The 24,517-nt window shown below is 44.5% G+C and overlaps 1 protein-coding gene across 5 annotated transcripts in view; it reads left to right on the top strand.

The window, feature by feature from the left end:
• The window catches only part of dse (dermatan sulfate epimerase), a 144,679-nt gene that overhangs the window by 107,664 nt on the left and 12,498 nt on the right, over nucleotides 1–24,517 (top strand). For all 5 annotated transcript variants that reach the window (XM_063033553.1, XM_063033523.1, XM_063033535.1 and 2 more), the window contains 2 exons: nucleotides 16,315–16,554; nucleotides 20,074–20,281. In XM_063033553.1, coding sequence (XP_062889623.1) covers nucleotides 16,315–16,554; nucleotides 20,074–20,281 — 448 coding nt within the window. The remainder of the gene's footprint in view (nucleotides 1–16,314; nucleotides 16,555–20,073; nucleotides 20,282–24,517) is intronic.

Below are 24,517 nucleotides of genomic sequence, written 5' to 3'. Positions count from 1 at the left end.
CGTGGCGGACGCACTTTCCAGACCTACCATACAGGCCCTGTCCCAGGGGGTGGACTATGCAGTGCTGGCAGAGGCACAGCAGGCAGACGCTGAGATCCCTAGTTACAGGACTGCAGTCTCAGGTTTACAGCTCCAAGACCTCCCCGTAGGCCCAGGTGAGAGGACCCTACTATGTGACGTAGCTACTGGCCAACCCCGCCCCGTCGTCCCAGCAGCCTGGCGCCGGTGGGTGTTCGAATCCATTCACAACTTAGCGCACCCCTCCATCAGGACAACCGTCCGGCTGGTCTCCAACAGGTTCGTGTGACATGGCCTTCGTAAACAGGTCAGTGAATGGGCCAAAACGTGCACGCAGTGCCAAACGGCCAAGGTGCAGTGGCACACCAAGGCTCCACCGCAGCAGTTCGAACCCACCCGCCGGAGGTTCGACCACATCCATGTGGATATCGTGGGGCCCCTGCCAGTGTCACGAGGAGTGTGGTACCTCCTAACTATGATAGACCGGTTCACCAGATGGCCAGAGGCAGTCCCGCTCACTGACACCACCTCCGAATCCTGTGCCCGAGCACTGATCGCAACCTGGGTAGCACGCTTTGGGGTACCGGCCCACATTACCTCCGACAGGAGCGCCCAGTTCACCTCCAGCCTGTGGTCAGCTATGGCCAACCTTTTAGGATCGCAGCTACGCCACACAACTGCCTACCACCCACAGTCGAACGGACTAGTGGAGCATTTCCACCGTCACCTGAAATCGGCTCTCATGGCCCGCCTGGAGGGGCCTAACTGGATGGACGAGCTTCCCTGGGTCCTGCTCGGAATCCGCACGGCACCCAAAGAGGATCTGCTTACCTCGTCGGCCGAGTTGGTGTACGGCGCACCCCTGCTGGTCCCAGGAGAGTTCATACCAGCCCCAAGGGGGCAAGAGGAAGAACCCACAGCAGTCCTGGACAGACTACGGGAGAGGCTCGGTAACCTGGCCCCCATACCCACTTCACAGCACGGACAGAGCCCGACCTGCGTACCCAAAGACCTGCAGAACTGTAAGTTTCTTTTTGTAGGATGGGGCGGACACCGGGCACCGCTACAACGGCCCTACGAGGGGCCGTTTAAGGTGATCAGGAACAACGGGTCCACGTTCGTGCTGGACATTGGGGGGAGAGAGGAGGTTTTCATGGTGGACCGACTCAAACCGGCCCATGTGGACTTGGCGCAGCCGGTCCAGGCTCAGGCACCGCGGCGCAGGGGCAGACCTCCCAAACAGAGGCCAATCCAGACTGTGGACATTGGGGGAGGTATCGCCGGTTCTGGGGGGGGTGGGGTTATGTGGCGACCCACTTTCTAGCACACACGAACCGGCTCACGAAATAGCGCGCGCAGGCAGAGGGCCGGCCCCAAAAAGGGCACCAGGCCATCTTCACCAGCAGGGGAAAATCCCGCGCGCGGAAAGGTTCTGGGAATATGCATTCCCTACGGTAGTCTGGCCCAGGGAGGACAGGAACGGGAAGGCTTTAAAGCAGGCCGCGAAGTTTGAATAAATCTTTTTCATCGCAACTCTAACTCATCGACTCCGTGTGGTTATTTTAGCGCTGTGTGTAGCACACCGCTACACTATCATGGAGCAGGTACAGGAGATGGAAGACCAACAATCAAAAGTTTAGGAACAACTTCTTCTCCTCTGCTATCAGCTTTCTGAATGGTCCATGAACCCATGAACTCTACCTCATCATTTTGCTTTCCTTTTGCACTACTTAATTATTTTTTATATTTCTTATTCTAAATTTTTTTTAGATTATGAAGACACACAGTCCTCTTTTATTGTCATTTAGTAATGCATGCATTAAGAAATGATACAATATTTCCTCCGGTGTGATATCACAAAACACAAGACGGACCAAGGCTGAAAAAACTAACAAAACCATATAGTTACAACAGTGCAACAATACCATAACTTGATGTAGAAGTCCATGAGCACAGTAAAAAGTTCAAAGTCTCTCAAGTGTCCCACATCTCACGCAGATGGGAGAAGGAAGAAAAACTCTCCCTGCCATACCCTCCTATGGTTTTCGTATGTACTGCATAAAAGAAAAAAACTTTTTCACCCAGAGAGTCAAGAACCAGAGGCCACAGTTTAAGAATAAGGGGTAGGCCATTTAGAACGGAGTTGAGGAAAAACTTTTTCACCCAGAGAGTGGTGAATATATAGAATGCTCTGCCCCAGAAGGCTGTGGAGGCCAAGTCTCTGGATGCTTTCAAGAAAGAGATGGATAGAGCTCTTAAAGATAGCGGAATCAAAGGTTATGAGGATAAGGCAGGAACTGGATACTGATTGTGAATGATCAGCCATGATCACAGTGAATGGCGGTGCTGGCTCGAAGGGTCGAATGGCCTACTCCTGCACCTATTGTCTATTGTCTATTGTCTACTTGTTGCCACAAAATAACAGAGTACATAACATATGCTAGTGATAGAAACATAGAAACATAGAAAATAGGTGCAGGAGTAGGCCATTCGGCCCTTCGAGCCTGCACGGCCATTTATTATGATCATGGCTGATCATCCAACTCAGAACCCTGTACCAGCCTTCCCTCCATACCCCCTGATCCCTGTAGCCACAAGGGCCATATCTAACTCCCTCTTAAATATAGCCAATGAACTGGCCTCAACTGTTTCCTGTGGCAGAGAATTCCACAGATTCACCACTCTCTGTGTGAAGAAGTTTTTCCTAATCTTGGTCCTAAAAGGCTTCCCCCTTATCCTCAAACTGTGACCCCTCATTCTGGACTTCCCCAACATCGGGAACAATCTTCCTGCATCTAGCCTGTCCAATCCCTTTAGGATTTTATATGTTTCAATCAGATCCCCCCTCAATCTTCTAAATTCCAACGAGTACAAGCCCAGTTCATCCAGTCTTTCTTCATATGAAAGTCCTGCCATCCCAGGAATCAATCTGGTGAACCTTCTTTGTACTCCCTGTATGGCAAGGATGTCTTTCCTCAGATTAGGGGACCAAAACCTTTATTAAACCTTATTTTGATTTTGATTCTGGCTCATGAAGCCATGCATTTTGCACCATTAAATTATTTTGTGTAACTTATAGTTATTTTTGTATGTAATGCACTGTACTGCTCCCACAAAATGTTTCTCCGTGGGAAGCAATCAGTGTGAGAGGTGGTTCGCTGGTGACACAGAATGAGGTTTAAAAAGAGCTTGGGTGCTTTTCGGCTTCTTTCTTGATGGGCTGAAGTCAGCGTGAGGCCCAATAATAGGGAATGTGTAAGTGGAGCAGCCATTGTGTGAGTGGGCCATTGTTAGAGTGGTCCGGCTTTGGCTCCAAAGCCTTAGGCAAGAACAGGCAGAGGTTCTAAGTAAGTAAGAAAGTTTCTAGTAAGTTTTTTTTTCTGTTAGTGCATAGCTGGTGTGCTGAGAATAGATCTGGAGGTGGTGGTATGTTCATTGCATGAGATGTGGGAAATCTGGGAGACCTCTGGTCTCCCTGATAACTACATCTGCACAAAGTGCACCGAGCTGCAGCTTCTCAGAGACTGTGTTAAGGAACTGGAGCTGCAGCTCAATAACCTTTGGCTCACAGGGAGATTGAGGAGGAGATGGATAGGAGCTACAGGGAGATAGTCACCCCTAAATTGCAGGAGGCAGGTCGCAGGGTGACTGTCATGAGAGGGAAAGGGAATAGGCAGCCAGTGCAGAGTACCCCTGTGGCTGTTCCCCTCATACCACTTTGGGTACTGTTGGGGAGGGCAATGACCTACCAGGGGGAGCCTCCACAATTAGGCCTCTGGCATATGCCATTTATATACTTCTACATATAACCCACAATGTATTAAGTAAACAATGAAGAATGCTTAATTAAACAATATATTTACAATATTACTACATTAACGGAGACATAGTGGAGAGAGTGTACAGTTTCAGGTTTCTGGGAATACATATCTCAGAAGACCTTACATGATCCACTAACACCACAACAATAGTTAAGAAAGAACAGCAATGCTTGTTTTTCCTCAGGACGCTGAAGAAAGCTGGTCTACCTGAACAGATAATGGTGACCTTTTACCGCTGCACCATAGAGAGCATCTTAACATACTGCATCTCTGTGTGGTATCTCAGTTGTACAGCAGCTGATAGGAAAAGCACTTCAGCAGGTTGTCTCTAGCACACAGAAGATCATTGGGACACAGCTCCCAGCCCTGGAGGACACCTACAGCTCTCGCTGCCTAAGGAAAGCTACAAGCATCTGTAAGGACAATACACACCCATGCAATCATCTGTTTGAACTTCTTCCATCTGGCAGATGTTATAAGATTTTCTATGCCCTCACTTCCAGACTGAAAAATAGTTTTTTCCCCAGAGCTATAATTGCTCTGAACCAATCGATGAAGCATCATCCATAATTTGTTATATTGCTACTTTAATACTGGTTTTATGGTTGTCATGCATCTGAGTTGTGCTTTTGTACTGCTGGACATGGTTTGTACTGGCTGGTTACTTGATTTTATTTATTGTTTATTTATTTTATTTGTTGTTTTATAGCATTGCGTATGAGAGTTGCAAACTCATTTTCGCTGTATTGGTGCATGACAAATTGTACTATGCAGTGACAGTAAAGATATTCCATTCATTCATTCTAAAATATTAAATACACAACAGATGGAAACTGGAGTGATAGGGCTGAGGATGGTGCAGTTGGTATACAACTAGAAACGTTTGTAGACGCAGTGTACAGTGAGACTGTGAGGAAGGACAGGCAGATTATAGGGAAGATGCAGTCAGTGGAATGAGCTGCAGTGTCATGGGTACAAAATTGACAATGATGACAGATATAGGACTGAAGGTGTTACAATATATTTGAATGTACATAGTATAAGGAATATGATAGATGATATTGTAGTTCAGTTGGAGATTGCCAGGAATCTCAGAGCTGTGGCTGAAAGAAGATTAGGTTAGGAGTTTAACATCCAAGTATGCACGTTGTATCAAAAGGACAGGGAGGTAGCCAGAGGGAGTAGGTGCCTCTATTGGTAAAAAATGAAATCACGTCCTTACAAAGAGGTGACATAGGATCATAAGATATTGAATCCTTGAGTTGAGGAACAGCAAGGGTAAAAAGACCCTGATGGGAGCCATGTACAGGCTGTAGCCAGGATGTGGGCTACAAATTACAATGGGAGATAGAAAATGTATGTCAAAAAGGCAATGTTATAGTCATGGGGAATTTCAATTTGCAGGAAGATTGGGAAAATCCGGTTGGTGCTGGATCCCGAGAGAGAGAATTTGTAGAATGCTTACAAGATGGTTTTTCAGAGCAACTTGTGGTTGAGGCCGCTTGGAGAGCGACAGTACTGGATTGGGCGTTATCTCACTCTTCATCAGGAGAGGGCATATAATACAGCAAAGGAAATTAGAGGATTGGGAAGCTTTCAAAAGCATCAGAAGGCAACTAAAAAAAGCTATAAAGAGAGAAAAGATGAACTGTGAAGGTATGCTAACTAATAATATAAAAGAAGATACAAAAAGTTTTTTTGGATATACAAGGAGTGAAAGAGATATGAGAGTGGATATAAGACAGTTGGAAAATGAAGCCAGAGAGGTAGTGATGGGGGAAAAAGATGTGGCCAAGGAACTTAATAAGTATATTTTGCATCAGTCTTCGCCGTGGATGCCAGAATGCCAGAAGTGCAAGATTTCGGGGGCAGAAGTGAATGCTGTTGCTACTACTAAGGAGAAGGTGTTTGAGAAGCTGAGAAGTCTAAAGATGGATAAGTCATCGTCGTGCAAGATACCCAAAAGATTAACTTGCAGGTTGAGTCAGTGGTAAGGAAGGAAAATGCAATGTTCGCATTTATTTTGAGAGGACTAGAATACAAAAGCAAGGAAATAATGCTGAAGCTGTGGACAGACTGAACTTGAAGTATTGTGAGCAGTTTTGGTCCCCTTATCTAAGAAATGGTGCACTGGCATTGGAGCGGGTCTAGAGGAGATTCACCAGAATGACGCCAGGCATGAAAAAGTTAACATCTGAGGACCATTTAGCACTGGGCCTGTACTTGCTGGAGTTTAGAAGAAAGTGAGGGATCTCATTAAAACATATCAAATATTGAATGGTCTGGATAGATTGGATGTGAAGTGCCTGTTTCCTATAGTGGGGGAAGTCTAAGACCAGAGGGCACAGCCTCAGAAGAGAGGAACGTCCATTTAAAACAGAAATGAGGACAATTTTCTTCAGCCAGAGGGTAGTGAATTTGTTGAATTCTTTGCCATAGATGGCTGTGGAGGCAAGTGATTGGGTATATTTAAGGTGGGGGTTGATAGTTTCTTGATTAATCAAGGGGTCAAAGGTTACGGAGAGAAGGCAGGGGATTGGGGTAAGGGATCATAAATCAGCCACAATGGAATGGCTGAGCAGATTGAATGGACCGAATGGCCTTATTCTGCTCCTGTGTGTTCTGATCTAAAACAGCTAATTTTGTAACATATTTCAACGAGACCAGACTCTGATTCCGAGTTAAGAGGGTTAGAGATGGAAGAATTAGGAATAAGCACAATCGTAGGAAAGGCGTGGATGAAGTCACGGGTTGTTGGGGATTGAAGTCATGCCCCAGGTCTCTGGGAGCTCAGGGCAAGCTTTAATCGTCAACAAATGGCTCTCTTCTGGTTTCCTGTGGAGTAACTGTTACAACAGCTTACGCCTGTGGTCATCCCTGTCATGTGAGGAGTCAACAAAGCTCCCACATGCACTGCTCTGGCTGCCCTGTGCATTCCGCTCCATCCCCCGGTTTAGTTCTGGCAACTGACCAACAGAAAGACTGATGGGGAGCATTTGTTGAAGTGCTGGATGTGTAATTAATTCCTAAGAACCTTATTATCTCTCTTAGCTTCTGCCAGTTATGCTTCAAACGGAAATACCATGTAAAACACTTTACTAAAGTTCCAAAATCTTCGCCAAAATAAATGCAAGAGACTGCCATCTAATGTCGGTTTATTGTAAACTAAACCAAGAACTTTAACCGCCTCTCTATAACTTTTTTACTGCACCCACTTGATTACATTTTATTTACTTAGAGATAAAAACAGAACAGTTACAATCCCTTTCACCCAATGAGCCCATTCTGGCTCATATATATACACATATATGATCAATTAACCTACTAACCTGTAAACATAGGGAATTCTGCGGATGCTGGAAATTCAAGCAACACACATCAAATTTGCTGGTGAACACAGCAGGCCAGGCAGCATCTCTAGGAAGAAGTACAGTTGACGTTTCAGGCCGAGACCCTTCGTCAGGACTAACTGAAGGAAGACCTAGTAAGGGATTTGGAAGTGGCAGGGGGAGGGGGAGATCCAAAATGATAGGAGAAGACAGGAGGGGAAGGGATGGAGCCAAGAGCTGGACAGGTGATTGGCAAAAGGGATATGAGAGGATCATGGGACAGAAGGGGAGGGGGGGGAAACCCGGAGGATGGGCATGGGGTATAGTCAGAGGGACAGAGGGAGAAAAAGGAGAGAGAGAAAAAGAACGTGTGTATATAAATAAATAATGGATGGGGTACGAGGGGGAGGTGGGGCATTAGCGGAAGTTTGAGAAGTCAATGTTCATGCCATCAGGTTGGCTACCCAGACAGAATATAAGGTGTTGTTCCTCCAACCTGAGTGTGGCTTCATCTTTACAGTAGAGGAGGCCGTGGATAGATGTCAGAATGGGAATGGGAATTAAAATGTGTGGCCGCTGGGAGATCCTGGAATTAAAATGTGTGGCCACTGGGTGATCCGTCTTTAGAATATGTGAAGAAACCAGAGCACCTGGAGGAAGCCCATGTGGTCCTGGGGAGAACGTACAAACTTATTACAGAGGGTCCAGAGGAAATGTTCATGAGAGTGATCCAGGGAGTGAAAGTATTAATGTACAAGAAGTGTTTGATGCCTCTGGCCCTGTACTCATTGGAGTTTAGAAGAATGAGAGGGAATGTCGTTAAAAGCTACCAAATATTGAACGGCCTGGATACAGTAGACATGGAGGGGATGCTTCCAATAGTGGGAGAGTGTAGAACCAGATACAACGTCCTCAGAATAGAAGGGATTCCCTTTGGAACTGAAGTGAGGAGGAATTTCTTTTGCCAGAGGGTGGTGAATCTGTGGAATCTATTGGCACAGGCAGCTGTTGGGGTAAGTCACTGGAGATATTTAAAGTGGAGCTTGATTGCTCCTCGATCAGCAACAGTGTCAAGGGCTTTGGGGAGAAGGCTGGAGAGCAGGGGTGAGAGGGAAAATAAATCGGCCATGATTAAATGACGGAGCAGACTTGATGGGCCGAATGCCTTATGGTCTTCTGGCTTTGTGGATCCCAGGTTGGGAACTCCTGGTCTAAAAGGAATACTTACTTGTAGATATTGGCAGGAAATAGTTGACTGTGGCAGATTCTGACAATTCAAATGGTAGTAAATAATGTAAGATAGAAATTTCTGGATGGACTGGGTGGTACAGTTGGTGGACCCACCACCTCACAGTGCCAGAGAACAGCATTCAATCCTGACGCTGGTTGAGTCAGTATGGAGTCTGCACATTCTCTCTATGACCTATGGATTTCCTCCAGGTTCTCCAGTTCCTTCCCACATTCCAAAGAAATGCTGGTTGGTGGGCCATCACAAATTATCCCTCGTGTGTAAGTGAGTGTAAAACCTTCGGTAAGTTGATTTGGAAATGGGGAGAATAAAAGAAAATGGGATTATTATAAGATTCTTAAATGAGTACTTAGAGCTGCTGGATTTTAGGATTGAAAATTCTAGTTACCCTTGAAATGAAAATATTTTTGCTGATTGAATTACTTCACTTTGCATAGTTTTCTGAAACATAGTCTGCAAATGTGTTGTTATTGTACAGTGTCCAAAAGCTCATTTAGAAAACCAGTGAGAATATTGGAATAGGTGGAATTTAATAAACCTCTTAACCAAGTGTTTCTAATGATAGGGGAGTTAACACAAAGCACAATGAGACAAAAAAACTATTGATAATTTAAGGAGCCAGATTATGCTAAACCTATCCTGTTGCCCTGATTCCTCACCTGTTATAGGCAAAGAAAAATCTGGGAACTACAGACTGTAACATCTGTGGTAGAGAAGTTATTGGAGAGGATTCTGAGGGATAGATCTGTAAAGACCGTTGTTGATTAGATGTAGAATGCCTTTATGTATATAAGATCATGTCTTCCAAACTTGACTGAGTTTCTTGTTGACTGACTTACTGCCTGTTACACTGCCGGCAGTTGGGGCAGCGATGAAGGTCCTCCATCGCTGTCTGTATAGAAGGATTCTTCATTGCTGTTTCCGTAGCAATTGTTTTTTGACCAGTCAGGGTTGTTAGCCCTGAGAGGAACCCCTGAACCTGAGGACTGGTGGACCACGGTTAAGCTGGCCTCTATCCTTTGACCTGTTTGGTATGGGTGACCCCACAAAGAGTCAAAGCACAAGGCGCTGACTCTGGCCGAAATAGCTCTCCAGGTCATTGTGGCACGCAAGCCTCCAAACACTGCGACAAGGTGGTGGTCCTCTTGGAGATTTCTTGAGGTGACCAAGAAAGCTGATGAGGGTGGGTTGGTAGACATGGTTGATATGGACTTCAGTAAGGTTTTTGATAAGATTCCATGTGGTAGGCTGCTCTGGAAGGTTACATCACCCATGGAGTCTGAGCTAAATGGGTACAGAATTAGCTCAATGGTAGAGGGGAGAGGGGGTGATGGTGGAAGGTTGTTTCTCATAGCGGAGGCCAGTCGGTAGTGGTGTGCCTCAGGGATCAGTGCTGGACCCATTGTTATTTGTCAATGATTTGGATAGGAAGGTAAGTTTGGTTAGTACATTTGAAGACAACATTAGAATAGTTGGTATAGTAGAGAACGAAGGTTATAAAAATTACAGGAGAATTTTGATCAGCTGAATAAGTGGGCCAAGGAATGGCAAATAAAGTTTAATTTGGTTAAGTGAGATGTATTTCATTTTGGAAAGTCAGATCTAGGTAGGACTTTCACAGTGAACATCATGGCCCTGCAGAATGTTGTAGGCCTGAGGACCTTGGAGTACAAGGTTGCTAGGAAGTGATGTCACAGGTGGACAATATGGTGAAGAAGGCCTTGCCTTGTGAATAGAAGATCATGATGTGGATGTACAGAACACTGGTGAGGCTGCGCTTGAAATATTGTGTTCAGTTTTGGTTGCCTGCTGTAGGAAAGATGTTTCTAAACTGGAAAGAGTGCAGAAAAAAATTCCAAGGATTATTCCAGGATTTGAGGGATTGAGTTATAGGAAGAGTTTGGGCATGCAAGGCATTAGAATGTAGGAATCAGGGGAGATATTCTTTAAGTGTATAAATTCACGAGGGGCCCAGACAGGGTGAATGCACTCTAGTTCTTCATTCCCCAAACCTGGGGAAAAAAGCTGAGGGCATTGGTTTAACACAAAATTGAGTGCCAACTTTTATTTTAACACAAAGAGTGACATCTATGTGGAACGAGGTACCAGAGGAAGTGATTGCGGGAGGTAGATTAACAACTTTTAAAAGACAGGTTGGACAGGTACATGGTTGGAATAGCTAAGAAGTTCATGGTCCAAGTGCTGGGAAACATGACTGCCTTGGATGGGACACCTTGGTTGGCTTGGACCATTGGGCCAAAGGGCCTGTTTCTGTGCTGCATAAGTTCATGACCTGCAGCAACCACCTGCCCAGATTTTCTTTCTTCTTGACCACACCTAAGAGGTAACCCACAATGCAACTCGAGCATTATGGCTGAGCCACTGCCCCAGACCAGTCTGATGGTCTTAGACAACTTGGCAGAAAGATTGGAGGTTTTATAATAGTTTCTAATAGTCAGCCACATTTAAAGACTAGTCACCTTTAAATAATTATAGTGAAGTCTAGAATTCTAAGAAATAACAAAAATAATTAAAATGAAGTAAAATCATTCAAACATTTTAAGAGCATAAGACAATAAGATACAGGAGCAGAATCAGGCCATTTGGCCCATCGAGTCTGCTAAAAGTTGTTTTAAGTCTTATGACAAGCTGAGTTCATTGTCATGGGAGAGTGTGATCAGAATCTTGGCTAAATGATTTGAGTCTGACGTCACTTCAGAATCAGGTTTAATACCACTGACATACTGTACTGTCAGAAGTCTTATATAAAGCTCGGGTGCTTAAGACTTTTGCACAGTACTGTATTTGTCAGCGGACAGCGAGTTTGTAAATCTGGTGAGAGCAAAGGATGTTGGAAATGGTGAGACTGGAGCACTGTGGGAGGGATGTGCGGCAGGTGGCAGAGAACAAGTGCCAGGGACAGGGGGCTGGCATGTGTGTAGATTCACCCAGCCCTGAGACACTAGGCACGGTCATTTGATTCCAAACAATTGGTTTATTGATCATTACTGAATGCCTCTCTGGTGCTTCCTGCTCCCTTCCCCTTTTCCCAACCATGATACCCCTCTCCTTGCCCCCTTCCCACTCTCAGTCCACAAGAGAGACCCATATCAGAATCAGGTTTAGCATCACTCACATATGTCATGAAGTTTGTTTTTTTTTTGCGACAGCAGTACAGAGCGATACATAGAATTACTACAGTACTGTGCAAAAGTCTTAGGCACCCTTGTTATACTGTCTATATATAACTAGGTCTTAGGCACCCTAGTTGTAAGACTTTTGGACAGTACTGTATGTCATGACATTTGCTGTTTTCATAGTCATAGTCATACTTTATTGATCCCGGGGGAAATTGGTTTTCATTACAGTTGCACCATAAATAATAAATAGTCATAGAACCATAAATAGTTAAATAGTAATATGTAAATTATGCCAGTAAATTATGAAATAAGTCCAGGACCAGCCTATTGGTTCAGGGTGTCTGACCCTCCAAGGGAGGAGTTGTAAAAGTTTGATGGCCACAGGCAGGAATGACTTCCTATGACGCTCTGTGTTGCATCTCGGTGGAATAAGTCTCTGGCTGAATGTACTCCTGTGCCCAACCAGTACATTATGTAGTGGATGGGAGACATTGTCCAAGATGGCATGCAACTTAGACAGCATCCTCTTTTCAGACACCACCGTGAGAGAGTCCAGTTCCATCCTCACAACATCACTGGCCTTACGAATGAGTCTGTTGATTCTGTTGGTGTCTGCTACCCTCAGCCTGCTGCCCCAGCACACAACAGCAAACATGACAGCAGTGTAGTGCACAATGTAGAAACCTACTGTCAGTTACAATAAAAAAATAATGCGGAAGAGGAATAGTGAGGTCGTGTTCATGGACCATTTAGAAATCTGATGCTGGAGGGCAAGAAGCAGTTCCTAAAATGCTGAGAGTAGTGAAAACACCTTTCCCATAAGACCACAGGATATTGAATTGACTTTATTCCTTACATCCTTCATATACATGAGGAGTAAAAATCTTTATGTTACATCTGCATCTAAATGTGCAATGTGCAATTTATAATAAATAGTATGTACAACAGGACAATTACTATAACATAGAAGTACAATGTTATGTGCATGAATTAATCAGTCTAATGGCCTGATGGAAGAAGCTGTCCTGGAGCCTGTTGGTCCTGGCTTTTATGCTGCGGTACCGTTAGAGGTAGAATTAGGCAATTTTGCTCATTGAATCTGTTCCACTGCTCAATCATGGCTGATTTATTATTCCTCTCAACCCCATTCTCCTGCCTTCTCCACATAACCTTCAATATCCTTACTCATCAAGAACCTATTAACCTCTGCTTTAAAAACATATACCCAATGGCTTGGCCGCCACAGTTGTCTGTGGTAATGAATTTCATAGGTTCATCACCCCCGGCTCATCTTTGTTCTAAAGGGACATCCTTGTATTCTGAGCCTGTATCCTGTGGTTCTAGAGCCCCCTCCTCCCCAAGATAGGAAACATCCCTTCCACATCCACTCTATCTGGGCCTTTCAATAGGTTTCAATGAGATCCATCCCCTCATTCTTCTAAACTCCAGTGAATACAGGTCCAGAGCCATCAAATGCTCCTCATATGATTACCCTTAATGCATTTCTCCCATTTAATCAGTTCACTTTTTAAAATCTTTGCAGAAGTTGTAATTCATGTGAAAAGATAAAAAGGAGAGATACCACTAGGGGGTGCTGCTGTTACATTGGGAACACAGTACCATGCCATTCAGTTCAAAGGTGTTTTAAGTTTGTTTCAAGGTAAGGAATCCACTTACAGAAACTGGCCAGGAAACTATCCCTGAAATATGCATATCTTTTTAATCACTGCTATTTTCACATCATGTGCCACCTCACAACGATCAACTCCCCTCCCCCTCCCACTTTCAAACCTCTTACTAGCTCTTTCTTCAGTTAGTCCTGACGAAGGGTCTCGGCCTGAAACGTCGACTGTACCTCTTCCTAGAGATACTGCCTGGCCTGCTGCGTTCACCAGCAACTTTTACGTGTGTTGATCAACAAAGAATATATTTTACCAAAAATGTATCAATTACACCTTTTAAAATATTTCAAAGTTCAAAGTTAAATTTACTATCAAAGGACATATGTCACCCTGAGATTCAGTGTCTTGCGGGCATACTCAATAAATTCATAATAGAATAATAACCTTAGCAGAATCAATGACAGACCCCACCAACTTGAGCACTCAACTAGTGTGCAAATACCAAAAAAAGTACTAAATAAATAAGCAATAAATACTGAGAATGAGATGAAGAGTACTTGGAAGTGACTCGATATTTATCCCAAAATGTGCTATTCTAAAACATGTTCCCATATTTGAAAAATTATTGGGCCAACCATTATTTAACGCATAACTGCTGGAATTGACAGGTGTTTCTCGTTCAAAAAATTAGGTTGTGAGGCAAAGAGAAATTTCATAATGAAATTTCTCCATCATCCGAGAGGAGCTCAAGCTTTGTTTGAGTCCAATGTATCCAATGTCTAAGTATTATATTATCAAGTACGTATACAGTATGTTACCATATCCTACCGTCAGATTCATTTTCTTGCAGACATTTACAGGAAAATAAAAAAACAATAGAATTTTTAAAAAACAATACATGAACAAAGAATGACAAACAACCAATGTGCAGAAGATGGCAAATTGTGCAAATAGAAAAATAATACTGAAAACTTGAGTTGTAAAGAGTCTTTGAAAGTGAGCCTGTAGGTGGTAGAATCATTCAGAGTAGTGATGAGTACAGTTACCCATGTCAGTTCAGGACCTTAATGGTCATGGGGTAATAACTGTTCCTGAGTCTGGTGGTGTGGGGCCTAACGCTTCTGTGCCCATCTCCAGCCTGATGGTGGTAGCGAGAATAGATACATAGTGCACAGTGGTGGGTATTTGACTCAACAACTCCACAGTGGCTTCAGCACTGATTCTCATTCGGACATTTTCGTCTGCATTCTCTTCTGTAGCTAAACTGCTGCAGTTCTTCTGATTCCAGACTGCAATCACTTGTTTAGACCTCGGTCATAGAGAACTGCAATCATATTGACATTACAACATGATACTTATCAAAGATATGCTGAAACCACAAACAGAATATACACACACAGTGGCCATTTTATTAGGTACACCTGTATCCCTGCTTGTTAAACAAATACCTAATCATCCAATCATGTGACAATAACTCAATGCATAAATGCATGCAGACATGGTCAAGAGGTTCAGACCAAATATCAGAATGGGGTAGAAATGTCATCTAAATGACTTTGACCACGGAAATGATTGTTGGTGCCAGACTGGGTCGTTTGAGTATCTCAGAAACTGCTGATCTCCTGGGATTTTCTCTATGATTTACAGAGAATGGTGCGAAAAGCAAAAAGCATCCAGTGAGCGGCAGTTCTGTGCATGAAAACGCCTTGTTAATGAGAGAGGTGAAAGGAGAATAGCCAGACTGGTTCACGCTGACAGGAAGGTGGCAGTAACTCAAATAACCATGTGTTAAAAAAGGGGTAGATGGAGCTCCTCAGCCTGGGAAGGCAGTCCATCTAAGAGAGGGAAAACTCTGATTTCAAATCTCTGCTGCCTTGCGGCCATACCCACTCATGGGAAAGGCTTCGGGAGTAAACCCTGAGGACAAATCCGGAGCTGGAGTCCCTAAGGCAGTCCGACGTTGCCTTCAACCTCGTTCTGGCAACTCCTGCGACGACACTGGTGCCAAGCTGTATCGGCCCTTGCCCTTCCCTTGGACAACATCGGTGGCGTGGAGAGGGGAGTCTTGCTGCATGGGCAACTGCCAGTCTTCCATAAAACCTTGCCCAGGCCTGCGCCCTGGAAACCATTCCAGGCACAGATCCATGCTCTCACGAGACTAACGGATGCCACAGAAGTGGTGGATAGAAGAGCATTTATGAAAGCACAAGATTCAAAACTTGAAGTAGATGGGCTACAGTAGCAGACAGCCACAGAGGTACACTCGGTGGCCACTCTGTTAGCTACAGGAGGTACCCAATAAAGTGGACACTGAGTGAACGTCACATTACCCTCGAATAAACTTACTTTTTCTTTAAAAGAAATCAACGAGATGGTCAAATATGTCATGTTTTTAGTTCATGGCTATTTTTTTCTATTACATCTTTGAGTGAGGATTATTTTTCCCCAGTATAAACACACGTGATTCTGTGAATGCTAGAATCTAGAGCAACGCACACAAAGTCCAGGACAAGATGGGACAAAGTCAGCATGGTTTCCTTAAGGGAAAATCCTGCCTGACGAAACGATTGGAATTTTTTGAGGAGATTGCATGTAGGATAGATAAAGGGGATGCAGTGAATGTTGTATATTTGGACTTTCAGAAAGCCTTTGACAAGGTGCCACACATGAGGCTGCTTACCAAGTTAAGAGCAGGAAAGTTACTGGCATGATTAGGAAGTTACTGGCATGGTTGAATCCTGACGAGGGGTCTTGGCCTGAAACGTCGACTGTGCTTCTTCCTATGGATGCTGTCTGGCCTGTTGCATTCCACCAGTATCTTGTGTGTGTTGCTTGAATTTCCAGCGTCTGCAGATTTCCTCGTGGCATGGTTAGATTGTTTCTTTTTCATGTTAAGCAGTAGCATAACAAGAGTAATCTAGAGTTCTCAGGCTAGTTCATTCTTCCCTTCTGAAGACAGGAATGAAATTACCTACCTCCCAGTTCTTTGGCACTCCTGTTTCTAATTAATGTTATTGAACAAAAAATTTGGCAACTGCTCACTAGCAGTATTGGATATGCTTTGAAAGTGCCAAATTGAGCAAGTTATTATGTTGTCTTACTCAAATGTCTTCTCTCTCATTTTAACCCCTTCAGGTTTCCTCCAAGAAGCTTATTTATGGGCAAAACAGGTTATCGTTATTCTGGAGCGGTCACTGGTTTTGCTAAAGGACATTAAGGACGGATCCTTGAACGAAGGTGTGGCTTATGGCAGTTACACCACAAGATCTCTGTTCCAGTACATGTTTCTGGTGAAAAGGCATTTCAACATCAGCCACTTCAGTCATCCCTGGGTTAAGCAGCATTTTGCATTCTATTATAGGACCGTGCTTCCAGGTAAGAGTCATCATGTCATTGCTATTGGGCTATCTAACATGAGACAGGGCCTTCAGCCCACTCTGATAATGTTGGTCATCAAGTCTCTGTCTACACTCATTCCATTTTCCAGTCCTCTAGGCCGAGTATTCATCTAAATGATATAAAAAGAGCTTCTGGCACATTGGCATTCATAAATCAAAGTACTGAGTACACGGAAGATTGAATAATCTAGGAGTTTATTCCCTGGAATGTAGAAGATTTAAACCACAAGACTTCTCTTGTTAGTCACGGTTGTGTCATCTTACCTTAAGAATACTTCTTCCTCTTTGTAATGTATATATCCTGTCCCTTCCAAACTGCTTCCAGAAATTCCAGCCGTTGCTGCTCTGCCGTCATCCCTGCCAGTGTTCTTTTCCAATCAATTCTGGCCAACTCTCATGCCTCTGTAATTCCCTTTACTCCACTGTAATACTGATACATCTGACTTTCTCCTTCTCAAACTTCAGGGTGAATTAAGGAGAGATTTGATAATGCAAATTATGAGGGGTATAGATAGAGTAAATGCAAGCAGGCTTTTTCCACTGAGGTTGGGTGGAACTACTACTAGATGTCATGTGTGAAGGTTGAATCTGACATCAGTAGTGGGAAAGTTATTGGAAGGTATTCTAAGGGACCAGGTATGTAAATATTTGGCTAGGCACGGAATGATTTAGGATAGTCAACATGACTTTGTGCGTGATCTTATGGAGTCATTGGAAGAAGTTACCAGGAAAGCTGATGAAGGCAAAACAGTGGATGTTAACAACATGGCATTTGATAATGTCCCCTGTAGGAGGTTGGTCAAGAAGGCTTAGTTGCTCAGCATTCAAGATGAGACAGTATATTGGATTAGACATTGGCTTTGTGGGAGAAGCCAGAGAGTAGTCGTGGATGGTTGCCTCTCTGACTGGAGTTCTGTGACTAATGGAGTGCTGGGTGCTGGATATTGTTGTTTGTCATCCATATCAATGATCTGGTTGATAATGTGATTAACTGGATCAGCAAACTTGCAGATGACACCAGAATTGGAGGTGCAGTGGACAATGAGGAAGACTATCACGGCTTGCAGCTGGAGTGGGACCAGCTGGAAACATGGGCTGAAAAATGGCAGGTAGAATTTAATGCAGGCAAGTGTGGGGTTTTGCACTCTGGTAGGACCAACCAGGGTAGTTCTTGTTTAAGAGAAGTTTGGACAGATAAGGGTATGGAGAGCTATGGTACTGGTGCAGGTCAACAGGACTAGACAGATTAAATGTTTTGGCATGGACTAGATGGGCTGAAGGGCCTGTTGTACTTTTCTATGACTCTAAGTACCTAAGTTACATGAGAGTAGCTGTCTCTACTGCCTCTTGGAGCAGTTTGATCCCAATTGCAATTCACCAACAAACACTCCACAGTCAAAGTCACTGAGATCACATTTCTTCCCTATTCTGATGTTTGGTCTGAGCAACATCTGAACCTCTTGACCATGTCTGCATTTTTTTTAACGTATTGAGTTGCTGCCACATGATTGGCCATGTTGATAACATCCACTGCTTTGCCTTCATCAGTTTTCCTGGTAACTTTTTCCAATGACTCCATAAGATCAGGGTCACATGAAGCCCTGGGAGCAGGTGTTGGGTATCAACAAGTACTGGTTGTGCGATCACTGACGCCAAGCAGACAATCTCTGAAGAGTACTGGTAATGGCTGGGATCACCTGGCTTGTAAGGACACTGTTCAGAAGAAGACAATGGCAAACCAGTTCTGTAGAAAAAATTGCCGAGGACAATCATGGTCATGGGACCATGATTGGCTAAGTCATACAACATGGCACCTAATGATGATGAAGATGTCACCTCTATCAAGTCACGTCTCATCTTGCTTCAATACAAAGAGAAAATCCCTCGCACTCTCAACTCATCCTCATAAGACATGCTGTCCAATTTGGTAAATCTCTACACCCTCTTAAAGCATTGACATCCTTCCAATGATGAGGTGACCAGATCTGAATACAATATTCCAAGCATGATCTAACCAGTGTGTAATAGAGCTGCAATGTTATCTCATGCGTTTTGAACTCAGCCCTGACTAAAGAAGAGCAACACCATATACCTTCTTAACAGTCTTATCAGCTTTTGTGGAATTAATGAGTGTGGACCCTATGATCACTCTTTCCTGCACATTGCTAAGAATTCTGCCATTGACCCTTCAAATCCAAAATTCCAAAGTGAATTGCTTCACGCTTTTCTGAGTTGAACACCATCTGCCACTTCTCAGCCGATCTCTGTCAATGCCCTATTATAATCCTGGACAACCTTCTAGCACCACCAGCGTTTGTGTCATCTGCAAACTTACCAGCCCACCCTTCCACTTCTAATGGAGTGACCTTAGTCACTGTTTGCAGAGTGCCCACCCTGTGGGGTGGTCTGGGGCAGCCAGGTATCCAGGTAGTGAATAGTGAACATGGTCATGAGAGGAAAGTGAGACTGTGGCCATCCCATAGGAGGAGAACTCGAGGCTTGGGTTGCCGGAATTCAATTATTGTTTCTAGACAAGCGATGATCATTTTACACTCTGTGTCTGAGGCCTCCATCGGTCAGTGTCGACCATGGATATTGCATCCGAGCTATGAAGCTATATATAGGCAAGGCTGGCAGTACAATATGGAGAGCAAGCTGTTGCCCTTATAACAAGCTGCCCCTCTCCATGCAACTGATGAACCCAAAGGAACAGCAGTTTCCAATACAGTTTGGCACCAACAGCGTTGTATGAGTTGCCGGTCAGCATTAAACTCAATGACGGACTGCCTTAGGGACTCCAGCTCTGGATTTTACCCTTGGGGCTTGTCCCCGAAGCCTTCCCCATGAGTGGGTGTAGCTGCAAGGCAGCGGAGCTTCGAGATCAGAGTTTTACACTCAGTGGCCACTTTATTCGGTACACCTGTACACTCACTCGTTCATGCAAATATCTAATCGGCCAATCATGTGGCTGCAACTCAATACGTTAAAAAAAATGCAGACATGTTCAAGAGGTTCAGATGTTGCTCAGGCCAAACATTAGAATGGGGAAGAAATGTGATCTCAGTGACTTTGACCGTGGAATGATTGTTGGTGCCAGATGGGGTGGTTTGAGTATCTCAGAAACTACTGATCTCCTGGGACTTTCACAAACAGTCTCTAAAGTTTACAGAGAATGGTGTGAAAAGCATCCAGAGAGTGGCAGTTCTGTGGGTGAAGATGTCCTGGTAGTGAGAGAGGTCAGAGAAGAATAGCTGGACTGATTCAAGCTGACAGAAAGGTGACAGTAACTCTAACGAAGGCGACAGTAACTCTTACTACAGTGGTGAACAGCAGAGCATCTCTGAATGCACAACAAGTTGAAGCTTGAACTGAAGACCATGAATGTGCACTCGGTAGCCACTTTGTTAAGTACAGGAAATACATAATGTGGTGGTCACTTAGTGTAGCTTCACTTTTCATTGGAGCCATGTGTTTTAATTTCTGGAATCTCTTCCAGGTTTTCAAAGAACCGTGGGCATAGCTGATTCAAACTACAACTGGTTTTACGGGCCAGAGAGCCAACTGGTGTTTCTGGATACCTACGTCATGCGCAATGGCAGCGGTAACTGGTTGGCGGAGCAGGTCAGGAAGAATCGGATTCAGCGGGGAACAGGGTCGCCTGCCAAAGCACAGCGATGGTGCACGCTCCACACAGAGTTCTTGTGGTAAGTTAATGATCCAAGAAAGGGAATTAAAATCGGGGGATCAGAGGGTTACGTTTTGACAGACAGCTGTTGATATCTGGAATACGCTTGCCAGAGGAGTTGGTGGAATCAGATATAGTCACTCAGTTTAAGATTTAGTCAGACACCGAGAAGCATGCAGGTACAGCAGGCAGTGAAGAAAGCTAATGGCATGTTGGCCTTCATAACAAGGGGAATTGAGTATACGATAAAAAGAGGTCCTTCTGCAGCTGTACAGGGCCCTGGTGAGACCACACCTGGAGTATTGTGTGCAGTTTTAGTCTCCAAATTTGAGGAAGGACATTCTTGCTATTGAGGGAGTGCAACGTAGGTTCACAAGGTTAATTCTCGGGATGGCGGGACTGTCATATGTTGGAATGACTGGGCTTGTATACACTGGAATTTAGAAGGATGAGAGGGGATCTGATTGGAACATGTAAGATTATTAAGGGATTGGACACGCTGGAGGCAAGAAGCATGTTCCGGCTGATGGGTGAGTCCAGAACCAGAGGCCACAGTTTAAGAATAAGGGGTAGGCCATTTAGAACGGAGTTGAGGAAAAACTTTTTCACCCAGAGTGTGGTGGATATATGGAATGCTGTGCCCCAGAAGGCAGTGGAGGTCAAGTCTCTGGATGTTTTCAAGAAAGAGACGGATAGAGCTCTTAAGGATAGCGGAATCAAAGGTTTTGGGGATAAGGCAGGAACTGGGTACTGATTGTGGATGATCAGCCATGATCACAGTGAATGGTGGTGCTGGCTCGAAGGGCCAAATGGCCTACTCCTGCACCTATTGTCTATTGTCTATTGATAAAGTATTAATGTAGCGAAGTTCAAAATACATTTATTATCAAAGTATGTGTAAATTATGCAATCTTGAGATTCATTTGCTTGCAAGCACCCACAAAGTAGGAAACCTGAGAGAACCCAATTAAAAAAAAGGACCAACACGCAATAGGCAGAGAAAGGGAAATAAAACAAATCATGCCAACAGTCAGCAAGCGTTGGCATTGAGGGCAAAATTGAGTCCACAAACCTGAAGCCGGCAGCAGCCGGAATAGATACACAGCCTCAGTCTCAGTTCATCACGGGGGGCAAAGAAAGAACCTCACGGTGGAGCAGAGGGTGTGTTCCTGCACCGTACGAGTCCAGACTTTATCTGGAGTATGATGATAAAGACAGACTCATGACTGGTCGAATGTTCGTTAATTGACATATGGTAAGGTGTTGGTGCGTTCAATCGCAGCAGCTTCTATGGGGTCAAAAAAAGGTGTTATTGTCTCTTTTAAACTTATTTTTTTCACGATCGCAAGATCCTGCTGCACATGAAGATCTTACAGTACTGCAGGTCTGCCCCATCAGTGAGTTTCTCATTGGCAGAGGAACTGAGGGAGCTGGACTTGGTATGGATCGTACTGCTGTCCGTGTCAGGAAGTCGGTGTACAGTCCAACGGCAAGTGATCGTCTCAGTCGCTTTTCATGTGATCACAAGACCCTGCTGGATATTGTTAATGTGGAAAGCTGTGAGCTTGGTTCACTGGTTTATGGTGGACGGGGCGGGAGCTGCATGGCCCCCATCATAGCAAGGGCTGGGCCTCAAGCCGCAGTGTTGCCTGTGTACAGCTGCCCAGGAGAGAGGAGTCAGGCTGGGTGTGCTCTATTGGAGGTGGTACGGTGCCCCCCCCCCCCCCAGGTGTTTACTCGGCAAAAGCCAAGCTGTATTGTGGTTGACTGCAATTTTCTGCAGCATTCATGGACTCACCATTTTGGACTATACTTTTTAGTGTGAATGTATTTTACTGATAAAATAGTAAAATTGTTTGGGCACGTGGCCAAGTGACTAGCGATCTGAAGGTCGTGAGTTCGAGCCCCAACCGAAAGAACGTGTTGTGTCCTTGAGCAAGGCACTTAATCACACATTGCTCTGCGACGACACTGGTGCCAAGCTGTATGGGTCCTAATGCCCTTCCCTTGGACAACATTGGTGTCATGGAGAGGGGAGACTTGCAGCATGGGCAACTGCCGGTCTTCCATACAACCTTGCCCAGGCCTGCGCCCTGGAGAGTGAAGACTTTCCAGGTGCAGATCCATTGTCTCGCAACTAACGGATGCCTTTATTATTATTTTACTGATAACTTATATGTGTTTGCTATCTTATGTGGCCCTTGTTCTGTGTCTAACTATAGGTACTGTGTTTTGCACCTTGGCCCCAGAGTAACACTGTTTTGTTTGGCTGTATTCATGTATGGTTGAATGCCAATTAAATTTGATCTTCAAACTTGAATTTTGAGCTTCGAACTTTGAACTTCAACTACCTATGGACTCACTTTCAAGAACCCTACAACTCATGTTCTCAGTTTTATTTATTTATTTTTACAATATGCCTTCTTTTGCACTTTGGTTGTTAATCAGTCTTTATTTGTGTTTCTACTGTGAATGCCTGCAAGAAAATTAACCCCAGGGTGGCACATGGTGACATACACGTACTTTGATAATAAATTTACTTTGAACTTTATTTTTAAATCCCATCACAGGAGATGAGATGGGATGAAATCTTGAGCAAGTCGCACAAAATACTGGAGGAACTCAGCAGGCCGGGCAGCATCTATGGAGACTATCCTAGCAGTATTTATGTTTTGTCGACTATTTATTCCCCTCCATAGATGCTACCTGACCTGCTGAGTTCCTCCTACATTTTGGGAGTGTGTTGCTTTAAATTCTAAAGTTCCTAAGCTGTGGGTTTCCAGCAGTAGCTGACCGCTTCCCCAGCACCACCAGGTCCTGTCTATCTTAGCATGTGTCTGTTCTTGCCAAGGTTTGGGCCTCTCTTTTGGTACATGCAATACCCGTTTTCAGGATGGCAGAAGGAGGGAGATAGGTTATTTCCAACAGAGAGATACATCGATGTTTGTGATGCTCACATATAGTACTGTGCAGCAGATCCTGTCGTCACACAGCCCAGGTCCTTATGTGAAGATCTCCAGTAAAGTGATATGCCTGAAGTGAGGTGGATGACATTGCTGGGAATTTCAATGACAGCACAGTCAAAACTGAAATCCTTACTGGCAGACATTACTTTTACATTTGGCTGCAGTCCAACCTCCTAATTTGGTCCTCAAATTCTTAAAGGATTAGGGGGAGAAAAGTATCTTTGGGAAAGGTAGTTGGCGGGGGGAGTGGAAGTTGAGTCATCATCATTATGTGTTGTGTTGTATGATGTAGGTGATCATGGTCTTTCCATGACCATGATTGTTCTTGGCAAAGTTTTCTACAGAAGTGGTTTGCCATTGCCGCCTTCTGGGCAGTGTCTTTACAAGACGGGTGACCCCAGCCATTATCAATACTCTTCAGAGATTGTCTGCTGGGCGTCAGTGGTCACATAACCAGACATCCCACCCTGCAAAAACTCATTTCAGGGAGGTAGCACCATCAATTTGCGGGAGACTCCCAGAACTTCCGGGAGAGGTGGGATGTCTGTAATAGAGTAGCTCCTTAGCAGCTAGCCAGCTAGTTTAAATAACGTTGGCTATGCTAATGAACGAATGACATCTGTTAAACTCATCTCAACATGTCTTTTACAGTCTTAACCCACCATGGGCAATAGAAAAGTCACTGTTGTAAACAGTGTCATTATTTTTGACCCCTATTAGGCAGGGGTACACTTTAGGGTAGTCTGGGGTGACGTATGTTTTATATTTTCTTTTTATAGAGCACTGCCATGGCGTGCTCTCTCGCTCTCGCGCTCTCTCTGTCGCTCTCTTGCTTTCCGTCTCTCGCTCTCTCTTGCTTTCTCTCTCTTGCTCACTCGCTCTCAAAAAATTGATTTCCGGGATATTGTATATAATTTGCGGGCATCAGGGAGCCACTACTAATATGCGGGAGACTCCCGAAACTTCTGGGAGAGGTGGGATGTCTGCATAACCAGGACTTGGACCATCCACAACCTGTACCCATGGCTTCATGTAACCCTGACTGGGGGCTAAGCAGTTGCCACACCTCGCCCAAGGGTAACCTGCAGGCTAGCAGAGGTAATGAGCACCTTACACCTCCTTTGTTAAAGACATATCTCTACCCCGCCACCCGCAACAATACAGTACCTCCCGAATATTGAAAGGCCTAGATAGAATACACGTGCAGAGGATGTTTCCAATAGTGGGAGAGTCTAGAACCAGAGAGCACAGCCTCAGAATAGAAGGATGTTTCTTCAGAACAGAGATGA

The sequence above is a fragment of the Mobula hypostoma genome, chromosome 2, assembly GCF_963921235.1.
Source record: "Mobula hypostoma chromosome 2, sMobHyp1.1, whole genome shotgun sequence".
Taxonomy (NCBI): Eukaryota; Metazoa; Chordata; class Chondrichthyes; order Myliobatiformes; family Myliobatidae; genus Mobula; species Mobula hypostoma.
Note: the sequence above shows the minus strand (reverse complement) of the source record. Positions and strands in the feature narration are given on the sequence as shown.